At 39.4% G+C, this 12318-nt stretch overlaps 2 protein-coding genes across 5 annotated transcripts in view; one reads left to right on the top strand and one right to left on the bottom strand.

Moving 5' to 3' along the window:
- QRSL1 (glutaminyl-tRNA amidotransferase subunit QRSL1) overlaps positions 1-2494 on the bottom strand; it is a 33539-nt gene extending 31045 nt beyond the window's left edge. The window contains exon 1 of the mRNA XM_059176965.1: positions 2348-2494. Coding sequence (XP_059032948.1) covers positions 2348-2371 — 24 coding nt within the window. The 5' untranslated portion in view covers positions 2372-2494. The remainder of the gene's footprint in view (positions 1-2347) is intronic.
- Positions 1-12318, top strand: part of RTN4IP1 (reticulon 4 interacting protein 1) — a 56160-nt gene that overhangs the window by 2821 nt on the left and 41021 nt on the right. The window contains exons 1-4 of one of the 4 annotated variants that reach the window (XM_059176968.1): positions 2571-3269; positions 9731-9882; positions 10622-10690; positions 11599-11723. In XM_059176968.1, coding sequence (XP_059032951.1) covers positions 2996-3269; positions 9731-9882; positions 10622-10690; positions 11599-11723 — 620 coding nt within the window. In that variant the 5' untranslated portion in view covers positions 2571-2995. Of the gene's footprint in view, positions 1-2570; positions 3270-9730; positions 9883-10621; positions 10691-11598; positions 11724-12318 lie in introns of those variants that run through there. The other 3 variants (XM_059176967.1, XM_059176969.1, XM_059176970.1) reach the window with 3 other exon arrangements.

Here is a 12318-nt window from a genome sequence, read left to right on the forward strand (position 1 = left end):
GCCTGGAATACTATTCTCCCAGGCCTTCCCCTTCATATCCTTTAGATCATTTAAACATACTGTCAGAAAAACTTTTCCTGGCTCCCTGCTCTAGTTCTCACACTGTAGCCTGCTTAATCAATCTTCAGTACTTACATTACCTGTGATTATATTATTTACTTAAAAAAAACTTCTTTAATGCCTGTTTCCCCACAAAAATGCAGGCTTCATGAGGACAGGAACTTCTGTTTGTCTTCATGTTCATTCTGTGTCTGGAACACAGAGGTGCTTACTAAATGTTAGTTGAATGAATGAATAACTGAGTTGTTTAAAATTTGGAATCTGTTTTCCCATAGAATAATAATTAAGTGTTCTTAGATAGACCTCCACCAAGCCTATTGAATATATATTAATAACTTAAGGATTAATATTAGCCTGGTATCTGGCTCCTGGAAACACTGGGGTCATGCCATAAAAGAGGAAGGTGAAGGTGAGACTCCTCCTCTTTCCTGAATGTACCTGCATAAAACTCAAGAAATAGGACTTTTTACCTCCTATTTGGCATGTTACCTCCTTTTAGTGCTTCCTTCCCAGCCTCCTCTGCTACTCTAGGCTCACGTAGGTCCCCAACATTGCCTCAAAACTCTACAGTTTCTCCCCAGCAAATTCTCCCTTTCTTCAAATTGACTGTATCAACTAGAGTGTGATGGAGATAAATTTTTATTAAACTACTGTAATTCACAACAATGGGAATGAACTGACCCTCCAAGACGTCTTTATATATTTAAAAGAAAACGTGTACTAAATTAATTAACCTCTAATTGGTAGAATATGAGCAACGGTACAATGACGTGGGGGAAAAATACAGAGAGGAGAGAAGATATTTTTTGGGCTGGGAAAATGTCTACCAAATAATGTTTTGTGCACCTTGGGTCAGCTCTCCTGATTTTTTTTTTTTCCCCCTGGAGGCAAAAGTTGTTTCTCACAGGAGCTCACTCAACAACATCAGAAAGGGGTGGCACAAAAAAGGGAGTGCTGAAGGGGGAAAGGGCAGAAAAAGGACATACTGTATTTTTATAGGTTGCATTTCATTTTAAAACAATTTTTTAAAAGAACAAATTGGATTCTTTAGTAGAGGACTTTACTGTACATAAATATGTAGCAGAGCCAGAAGCCATATTATGATGGTAAAATACTAATGTATTGTTAAATAGTATTAACTAAATACTATTTATTATTAAATGCCTGACAATTTTAAGTTATAATAATTTATAGCTTTCTAAAAGGATACCAAAAGAGGGTTAGGGTGTTGAAGATTTCCCAGGTGAAGATAAGATAGGAAGATGGAAGGCAGGGTAGGTCCTCAACCTCTACTTAGCAGAATTGCCTGGAACTCTGGTTAACCATATACTCCAGTCCTCAAATCACAGAGCTGCCAAAGTGGGACACAGCTGTGGTTTTAACAAGAGCCAGACGCGATTCTTATAACAGCGGGCCTGCAGACAGTTCTCCAGATTGAGAGATATGGGCCAGAAAGCAAGGAGACATGAACTGAAGCTTTAACAGCAGAGTAAGTTAAGAAAATTTACAGACACAAATTCAAAACAGAATTAACAGGGTTTGATGATTTACTGGATATGACAGATGAGAAAGAACGTAAGGGCAACTGGGATAAGGGTTGTGCTACTAAATAGAGAATATTAAGAATTCAGAAATCAGGTTTTTGTTTGTTAAGATGGAAACTGAGAGATAAGAAAGTGGTCCTGTTACAATGCTGAAGTCAACTTTGGTTAAATTCCGTGGAGATGATTATGGGGTATTTAGAAGAGATGTCCAGAGGGCATTTACAAATATTAGCCTAGAGTTTAAAAATTATATCTAGGCTATGAAGGCACAGGTGAGGGAATCTTTGGTATCTTTGGTATAGTTGAAGTTTAGAGAATATATCAAGGCAGGAGAAACTAAAAATTACTCGTCTGTATTTTGCAAAGTACAGATTTGCTGAGTTTCTTAGCGAGAACTGCATCAGATGAATGCAGGGGACAGAAGGAGACTGAAGTGGACTGGCGGAGCCCAGTCTGAGGGGCCATCCATCAGGGGTCTGACCGCAGCCTTAGCAAACATCTAATTGATAGAAACCTGTGTACGCTTCCACCGCTCTGCGTCAGGCTCCCTTGCTGAAGTCCTAACTCCAGAATGAGTAGAGGGAGGACAGCTGAACGCCCCAAAGATCTGAAGCCCCCACCCAGTTCCAGGAAAGGAGACGGCGAGGCTGACCAAGATGCAGGTCAGACCCCGGGTCTCCTTGTCCACGGACTCCGAGGATCTTTCTGACCTCCCTGGGCTCTCAGTAGCCAGTTCCACTCACTTCTCGGAGGGTCCGGCCCAGCATGGTCCTCGTGCCCAGCCTGCTGCCACAAGGCCCAGGTGACAAATTGTAGCAAGAGGTCAACACCCGCGCCGGGGATTACATGGGCGCAGCCATCTTGAATCGTCCCTGCACCTTTCAACACCAAGTACTTAGATTGGTCGAATTGTTGCTCGGGGAAATGATATTTGCTCGCGATTGGTTGGCGCCGCAAAGCAACTCTTGGAGCGAAGGAGAGCGGGTCGTAAGGAGACTCCGGCTAGGGTCTCGGAGGGAGTCAAGGAGGTTCTGATATTCTGTGGCGTCTGGTTCGCGAGCGGAGTTCGCTTGTTCTGCCGGGGGCTTCCCGGACAGGGCTGGATTCTAGGGGTTTTGTTTTTGCTTTTCAAAGGGGAGAGGGTGTAAGGAAAGAAGAATGGACAGAATATTGACCGGAACGTTAATTGGGGCTTTTCGGATGGGAAGAGCAGAATAATTCTATATTCTTCTTCCTTCATTTGCTCCATTAGTTAGGCTGACTTCATTTTTGAATTCTCAACTTTGAAATCGGCCAGTGTGTTTGGCAGAATTTGACCTAATTCAAGGGTTAGAGTTCTATCCCACTTAAATGCATTTTAATTAGGGCACGCAATTCAACGGGTGTTTGCAATGGAATTTCTGAAAACCTGTGTGCTTAGAAGAAATGCATGTAACGCGGTTTGCTTCTGGAGAAGCCGCGCGGTACAAAAGCTTTCAGTTAGAAAGATTAGTACTACCTCTCCAAGGAGTACTGTCATGCCCGCCTGGGTGATAGATAAATACGGGAAGAATGAAGTGCTTCGATTTACTCAGAACATGATGATACCGGTCATACACTATCCAAATGAAGTTATTATCAAAGTTCACGCTGCAAGTGTGAATCCTATAGATGTTAATATGAGAAGTAAGTTTTCGAAAGACATTTCTCCTTACCTTTCTTTCTTTTCTTTTTTAATTCAGAGTTTCATCAGGGATCAGTTTTTAAAAATCAGTTATCTGACTGCACTTTATAGTTTAGGTGTTTGACAGTATCTCAGATAATCCTTCTCAGGTTTTTGAAATTGCAGTGTTCATGGTATACTTTAGTCTTTTGCGAAATATAAGCAAATACACCTTTGGAAATGTTTCCTTAAAATATAAATCGGAATTTGAGTTAATTTGGGTTCCACAGTTAACTTTTTGTTATGTTCTCCTGGGAACTTGGTGGTATTCTGGGGGCCATTGCGGGTTTTGGAGGTTAACGATTATGTTTTCACATCAGTTCAGAATTTGCATTTTTTATGAATAATTGCTCTCCCACTATTCACATTTTTATTTATTGCTGCATTGGGCAAAGCAGGACAGATGCCAGATATGATAGGGCATAGTACTTTCCTCATTCCTGCTGTTGCATTTTTGCCTTACACAGTTAAAATGCCCTTTCCTGTGTGCTTCATCTTAAATGGGAATGTCACCATCCCTAAATCAGGATAGAATTATAAAATGGTATGAAGGGGTACCTGGGTGGCTCTTAATTTCTGCTGGGGAATATTGACAAAGCTTGGAGAGCACTATATTCCTTAAAAATTTTTACACCATGTAATTAGTATAGTGCTGAAAAGATTGATTACTATTTGTGAATTTAACTTTGGGGAAAATAATGACAAAAATATTCCTCACCCATATCTTCTGAAAATTTTTTAAAAAATCTCTTGGAGTGATTCGTTAGTTAAACTCCCATGTTATAAAAAAAAAAAAATAAGCTGCCATATGCAGTTTAACCATAGGTCTGTGTTTTGAAGACCTTGCATGTAACTTAGAGTTTTTATCTGATTGCCTTTTAACAGTTACTGTATGTGAACTATGTGTGATTAAATGTCTTGGTTTATATAAAGCAATTATAAAATTAGAATTAATGATAGAATGAATCATTTTGTGAAATTTATGGAGAAGTGTTGAGACTGGCATTTTCTCATTTTTCCTCCTATTTTCCAGGAGCTATATGATGATTAGGATGTCAATTCTCATTTTTTGATCATGAGATCTCTTCAACCTCTTAATAATTACAATGGGCTTTTGTTTGTGTGAGTTACATCTATCGATATTTGGCTTATTAGAAATTAGAAGAGCAAATTTAAAATTTTTACTCATTTAAAAATACAGTAAACTCCTTTGGTATTAACATTACACAATTAGATAGAATTATAAAATGATATGAAGGGGCTCCTGGGTGGCTCAGCCAGTTAGGCAACCAACTCTTGATTTCGGCTCAGGTCATGATCTCAGAGTCCTGGGACAGGGCCCCACATGGAGTTCTGCGCTCAGCCGGTAGTCTGCTTAAGGATTCTCTCTCTTCCTTTCCCTCTTCTCTGAGTGTGTATGTCCTCTCTCTCTCTCTTTCAAATAATTAAATAAATTTCTTTTTAAAAAATGACATAAAAATGAGAGGCAACTACATAGGTGAAGCATTGAAACAGGTAGTAGTTGGTAGAGCATAGGACCTACTTCAAAGTGCTTACTATGAAAAATAGCTATGTTCCAAAATAATCAAAAAAGTTTAGTGAGAAGAGTATCATTGTTTTATACTTTTGCATATCTCTTTGCTCTCTGATTTATAAGACAGATGGATTTCCATGAACTTCTGTGTTCAATCTATTGCAATGTATTATCTGAAGTTAGTGAAGAAAATCCAGCCTCGTACAGATTGTTGAAAAGAAAGGACATCAGGGTGCCCGGGTGGCTCAGTTGTTTAAGCAACTGCCTTTGGCTCAGGACATGATCTCAGGGTCCTGGGATTGGCCCCCGAATCGGGCTTCTTGCTCAGCAGGGAGTTCGCTTCTTCCTCTCCCTCTGTGGTCTCTGGCTCTGACTCTTGCTCTCTCTCAGGTAAATAAAATCTTAAACAAACAGAAAAAACCTCTTAGGCTCCTCAGAAAGATATTGGGGATGTAAAAACTAGGAGAACAGCTGGGTTAGGTCCAGTATCTCAGTCTTTAGGTTGTTCTGTTTGTTTTTTAAGATTTTATTTTTAAGTAATCTCTACACCCAACACAGGGCTTGAACTCATGACCCTGGTGATCAAGGGTTGCATGCTCTACCACCTGAGCCAGCCAGGCACTCCCTTGGTCTTTAGATCTTTTGACTTCAGTTGTTAATGTTACTCTTTTTAGCTTAGTGACTGTGACTAGACCTGGGCTGTCCAATATGGTAGCCACTAGTCCCAGGTGAGTGTCAAGCAACTGAAATGTGGCTAGTTTGAATTGAGATGTTAGTATAAAATACACACTGGATTTCAAACACTTAGTTTTAAAAAAAAGAATGTAAAAGATCTCATTAATTTATATTGATTACACATTGACCTGATACTATTTTGAATATATTAAATGAAATATTAAGATAAATTTTATTCTTCTTTAATGGCTACTAGGAAAGTTAAAATGACATATGTGGCTTGCATTATATTTTTGTTGAACTGTGCCAGTCTAGACATTGTGAGGAATACCTATTTATACACAGCTTTTTGTGGAAGGGGTTTGAGGAAAGACTTGGATTCTTAAAGGGCTTATAGCTAGACAACTCCCCATTAATGTGGACTTTTTCTGTCATTTAAAAAAAAGATTTATTTAATTATTTGAGAGAGAGAGGACATCCCTATTAAGGATGAATTGAAATGACTTTACTCTTACTGTCCCATGAAATCCATATTTAGGTTCTTTTTCTTTGCTCTGAAGTAAGACGTGCTACTACTAGTTGGGTATAGTGTTTTACTTTATTCACTTACATTAGGTATGAAGATAATTTAGTTTTTATAGCTTATGTCTTAAGCATTAGGTTTATACCCAATGATCAGTATATTTTTTCATCTCCTTTGACTGTAAATCCTTCGGAGGTGGATCCCACAGTCTACCAACCACTACCCGTTTCAGTGCTTCACAATGTAGTTGTCATTCAGTCTTTATTTTTGTGTCCTTTTAAAATTTTTGTTCTAACTTAAGATTGCAAACTAAAATTAGTGGCGTTTTCACCTTGAGTAATTTGTACATTTTGTCTTCTTTGAGATCTGTTAACTTTTAATTTCTTTGAATGCACAGGCACAATTTGTTTGGTGTACGTTTTCATTTCAGTAGGATGCCTGGATCTCGACTTTCTTGGCTGCTATTTAACAATGTAATATCGTGATGCATTTACTTTCATGTGGTGTTCTTGAGACATCATAGTTTTTTTATAACTTAACCGAGTTCTATTATTTGTAAGTTATCATATTTCCTGCTCATGGGTCTTTTTTTTGGAGGATGTGTGATTGTTGTTACAGAAGATACCTGAAATGGTAGCTTACAGAGATAAAATACTGAGTAGAAGATTATAAACTGGGGCACCTCGGTGGCTCAGTGGGTTAAGTCTCTGTCTTTGGCTCAGGTCATGATCCCAGAGTCGTGGAATTGAGCCCCGCATCGGGCTCTCTGCTCATCGGGGAGCCTGCTTCCTCCTCTCTTTTTGCCTGCCTGTCTGCCTACTTGTGATCTCTCTCTCTCTCTTTCTCTCTGTGTCAAATAAATAAATAAATAAATAAATAAATAAAAAGATTTGGGGGGAAAAAAAAGATTATAAACTGTAGGAAGCAGTTCTTTCTCTTAACAAAAACGTAAGGAGCTATGAAGCCAGGGTGTTTTTCTGGAGGTAGCCACTATTATTGGGCGTAAAATCATAAATCATGTAAATGGCTAAATAAATGAATAATCTTAAAAGAGGAAAAATACATAGCCAACAGCATCCTACCGACAATGTTGGATTTCTTTAGATGGGATTAAAGTCTCCGAAATTGATGACCTTAGGATTTTCCAAATCATCCCAACTCTGAGCCAGTTAAAACTGGCAACCTCTAATGAAGGGATGAAGCTCCTACGAGCCCCCATTTATTTCTGTTCCCGAGTAGATCCTTGCTAGCAGCTGCTTTCTGGATTTGGGGCTTGTTTGGCTGGTCCCAGTAAGGCAGGGCTACTCCATTAACAGGGAAAACTTGAGCAAACTTGTCCTGCAGACTCTGCACCTCAGAAAGGACTGAAGCCTTTTCTGTAGCTCCACTCTGCCATGTCTAAATACCCACTTTTTTGCTCATACCACGTAGGAATTTCAGCAAGTGATTGTGTAATCGTGTTTTAGTTATGGAAAAGGAATATAAAACAGGAAAAGTGAAACGTGACTTCGGTGAGTATTACATGTGAAGTTGTTTTCCTTCCCGCTAAGGGGAGGTGCACGCCTAACTAGCCAGATGGCAAATACGTAATATTGGCATGATGGCCATCAGCTTAGATTTTCTGGGACTATCCCAACTTTTCAAACACTCTCTACCATGTGTCTTGATTTTTTTTTTTTAAATTAGAAAAACAACTTCTAACAATCCCCCCACCTGTCCTCTCCCCCTGTATCCGCTCCCCTTCCCTCCCGCTATATGGATTAACTTTCTTGTTCCTACCTAAGGCCAACCCTCCGTGTGGGTTCCTGATTCCATCCCCTTCCGTCAGCTCAGGAGCACTGTTGGAGAAGTTCTTTTCTGCATCATCATTCTTTCCTTTCTCCTGGACCATTCCCATTAGCACACAGACTTGCTGTTATTTCTCCCCTCTTGAGTCGGGGGGAGACACTCAGAAATCCTTTCCCCATCTTCCCTGTGCTCCTCCAGTTGCTATTTCCATTTCTGTGCTTCCCGTCATAGCAAAAACTGCTTGAGAGAGTTGAGTGGTCTCAGGTCTCCAGTTCTCTCTTTCCCGTTCTCTTTCTAGTGCCCCAGGCCACAGCAACAGCTCACAAGGTCACCAAAGACCTCTGTGTTGTTGGAACAGATGTATGGTTTGGTTTTTTTAATAAACATACGGCAGCTTTTGACCTCATCTGAAAAGCTGTTCTACCTGTCAGCATTTGACTTTTTTTTTTTTTTTCCTTAAGATCTGTTTATTTTTAGAGACAGTCCATGAGCAGGTGTAGGGGGTAGGGGCAGAGGGAGAGAGAATTTCAGACAGACTTCCTGCTGAGTGCAGAGTCCAAGGCGGGCTCCATCTCACCACTCTGAGATAGGCTGGGAGTAGAAACCAAGAGTTGGAGGCTTAACAGACCAACCCAGGTGCCCCAGCATTTGACTTCTTGGCCTGTGGGACCGCTCTTCACTGGTCAGGCCTCCGTTTCCTTTGCTGGTTTTTCGTTATCTTTAAGATCTAAAGTGCTACCTTTATGGGTGTGTTGGGGGGGAAAGGGGAAACTCACGGAGTGGTTTAGTGATTTCAGAACATAAATTGTGGTACATGACATGAGAAAGGTGGAAAGCGTGCTTATCTGGGAGTGTCTCACCTAGCAGAAATGGTCTCAGAGAAATGTCAAGTGGAAGAGGCTATGGCAGATAATTTTGTGTCCTAGAAAAGTCATTTTTATATGTTGAAGTTTATTGTAAACAATAAACTACTTTGGGCTATTGTAGATGGCCAATTTATTTGAAACAAAAAAGTTACGATTAGAATGTCTTCAGGTCTACTTAACTGTTATTTATGTAAATATTTTTAAAAATATGTATAATAAAGCAGTTAACTTGACATATCAGAATAGAGGTAGCAAATGGTTTTTTTTTTTTTTTTTTTCCTCCCACTCACTAATATATGCACTTATTTCAGAGATGTTCTAGAAGCATTTTGGGAGATATGGGGAACATTCTTCTTAGACCGATGTTAGGCATGGGTATAGTATTTGATACTATTTGTTGACTTCAAACAGCTTTATCATTTATCTTTTTCACTAGACTTGGCACCAAACAATTTTGTTGTTTAAAAGTTCATGAATGAGGGCGCCTGGGTGGCTCAGTGGGTTAAAGCCTCTGCCTTCCGCTCAGGTCATGATCCCAGGGTCCTGGGATAGAGACCCACATAGGGCTCTCTGCTCAGCAAGAAGCCTGCTTTCTGTCCTCTCTCTCTCTGCCTGCTTCTCTGCCTACTTGTGAACTCTGTCAAATAAATAAAATCTTAAAAAAAAAAAAAAAGAATCAATTATTCAAATAATGGATTTTTTTAAAAAGTTCATGAATGAATAAAAGAAACCATTTTCAAAGACTAAAATTATATAAGGAAATACCAAAAGGTCTGAAGGCAACTTCAGAATTGGAATTTCAAAAACATTTTGATTAGTGGTAGCTTTAGTTGAAAATGGTTATAACCTTCCAAGTAATTTTCTTTGGAAAGAACAACATCCCTTGTTTTTGTGGGTTCAAGTGTGATGATAAAAAAAAATTGTGAGGTTGATTATTATATAATCTACATCTTGAGGATAGAATCTGGCATGTAACTCTCTAGTGGTTTTTAAATAATTTCATTGTTTTGGAGGAAACCGATAAATTGTATTTCACAGGTGGTTATGGGGCTACGGCTTTAAATATAAAACGTGATCCTTTACATATTAAAACCAAAGGAGAAGAATTTCCCCTGACTCTGGGTCGGGATGTCTCTGGTGTGGTGATGGAATGTGGACTTGATGTGAGGTACTTCAAGCCAGGAGATGAGGTGAGTTAACTCCTTTTCCAAATATGCAGATTTCATTTTGTTGCTTTTGGAAGTAAATGTATCCTTGACCTTTTAAGGCTAGAACCTTCATTTTCTTTGTTCTGTTGTTACAATTTTCACTAACTATTCCAAAAGAGCTTGACCATACTTGAACTTTTTAAAATCCAGTGTTTAAGAATTTTAAGACTTTAAAATATGTAGGACTGGGATTTTTTTTTTCCCCCTTGAAGTCTTTAAACGACAATTTCTACCTTATGGGTTGGATGGTTTTAAAATAGCTAAAGTTTGGTATAATCACCTGTCACTTGTCACTTTGAACTTTTATACCAAGAAATTAAAGTTGAGCTCATAATGATAGCTAACACTGTTCTAGTTGCTTGTCATAAAAGAACACATTTAAAGCTTATGAAGTAAGTACAGTTAGGCACAGTTTACAAGATGAGGAAGCCAAGCTGTAGAAAGTGTTGGAGCCCCAGAGACTGGGCTCTTACCAGTATTCTAAGTTGTCCGTAAATACGGTGGATTTATTAGCATCTGCTTCCAATGTGGTTTGAGTTGGCAAATTCAGAATCCTGCTAAGTACTACATTTATATTAAGTGAAAATAACTCTTTGGCTTGGCCTGTTGCTGACTTGTGCTTTTTTGCAGGGTGGGGTCTGTGTCGGGGTCTGTGTCGGGGAAAGCCCTCATGCTGAGCTTCAGTCAGAAAATATGTTTCTAATGAAGTTGTGTGTTTCAGGTCTGGGCTGCAGTTCCTCCCTGGAAACAAGGCACCCTGTCAGAGTTTGTTGTAGTCAGTGGGAATGAGGTAACTCCCCAACTCTGTGCCGAAATGCCATTAGAAAGTATAAACAAAGACTGACAGATATCTCTGAAATAACTGGTTGCTTTTCACATCAGGTTTGTGTTTTACGAGTAGTTTTGAAAGAGCTAAGATAGAGAATAGGAATTTTTGTAAGAGTAAAAAAAGTATTTGATGTCCTTTAGTAACACTGCCTGCCAAAGCGGCTCTTTGTCTCCCGGAGCAGGGATTTGGAGTGGGATCTAGAAACCCTGCTGTGTTTCTCAGTTTTACCCAGAACAAGCAGTTGAAACCAAATATACCAAATGGAGCATACCGGTTAATCATCAACAGAAGCATGAGAGTAGCAGGCTTTTTCAAATAACTTTAAAAAAATAGTCTCGTCAAGTATAGTCAGGTGGCCTGACAATTTGAATAGAGAGAAAGGGGTTAACAGTGAGGAAATTGGCTACAGAAGGGAGGGCAGGAAGGGAAAAAGGGATATTACTGAGATTAGAGAAAGTCTGGAAAGATTATCTTTCACTAAATGGGAGTGAAGGAAGCAGCGGATCTCAAAAACAAATTAGAATGTGTTTATGAGGGCTCAAGGTTTATTTGGATTTATTTCTGGGTATAGTCGGGACTAATGGGATTATTGAATGTGGTCTCTTTATGAAGAATTAAGCAGCTTTATCTGATAATGTAGCCTATAAAATATTACTGAACCTCTCTGAGGCAGGTTGAGTCATTCGGAGAATATTCCTTAGGGATAATCCTGGAGTATGCAGTAAATACTGAACCTGGCAGAATGTTATAGGCATATCTATGAAATCAGTGAAAGGAGTTGGATTCCTATGCAGATAAATATACTTAATTGCGTTTCTTCATAGGTTTGCTCGTCATTGCTTATTTTTAACTGTTGTCTCCAAATTCAGGTCTCTCTCAAGCCCAAATCACTCACTCATACTCAAGCTGCCTCTTTGCCGTATGTGGCTCTCACAGCCTGGTCTGCTATAAACAAGGTTGGCGGCCTGAATGACAAGAATTGCACAGGAAAACGGTAAGTATCAATTGTTGTCTCTGAACCTCCCTTCTTTTCTTCTGTTAAGGCCTTTCTTTGCAGTAGATCCCTGAGAAGAGTATTAAAATTCAGATCAGTTGCATGAGCAGAGGTGTGGTAACATTTAAAACAATCTCCAAAAAAAACTCCTATTTGTGTCAATTTGTACTTTTTTTTCTTTTTAAAGATTTATTTATTTTAGAGTGCCTGAATTAGGGGTGGGGGTGCAGAGGAAGAGGGGAAGAGAGAGAGAGCGAAGCATCTTCAAGCAGACTCCACACTGAACACAGAGCCTGACGTGGGGCTCGATCTCACAACCCGGGGATTATGACTTCAGGGGAAACCAAGAGTCAGATGCTTAACCGACTGAGCCACCCAGGTGCCCCCAGTTAGTACTCTCTTGACCTCATTGTGTTGACTTTAAGCCCAAGCAAATGGGAATTTTTAGATGGAAACATGTAGGGGAACTCCAGGAGTTGGAACTTGGTAAAATAATGCAAACGTCTGTATGTAAATTTCTGCCAAGAAGATCCGTTGCTTTGATTAGATTCTTAAAAAGGTTTAAGCGTCATCACCTTATATGTTTTGTAAGGTG

Source organism: Mustela lutreola, chromosome 6, assembly GCF_030435805.1.
Source record: "Mustela lutreola isolate mMusLut2 chromosome 6, mMusLut2.pri, whole genome shotgun sequence".
In the NCBI taxonomy this organism is placed as follows: domain Eukaryota; kingdom Metazoa; phylum Chordata; class Mammalia; order Carnivora; family Mustelidae; genus Mustela; species Mustela lutreola.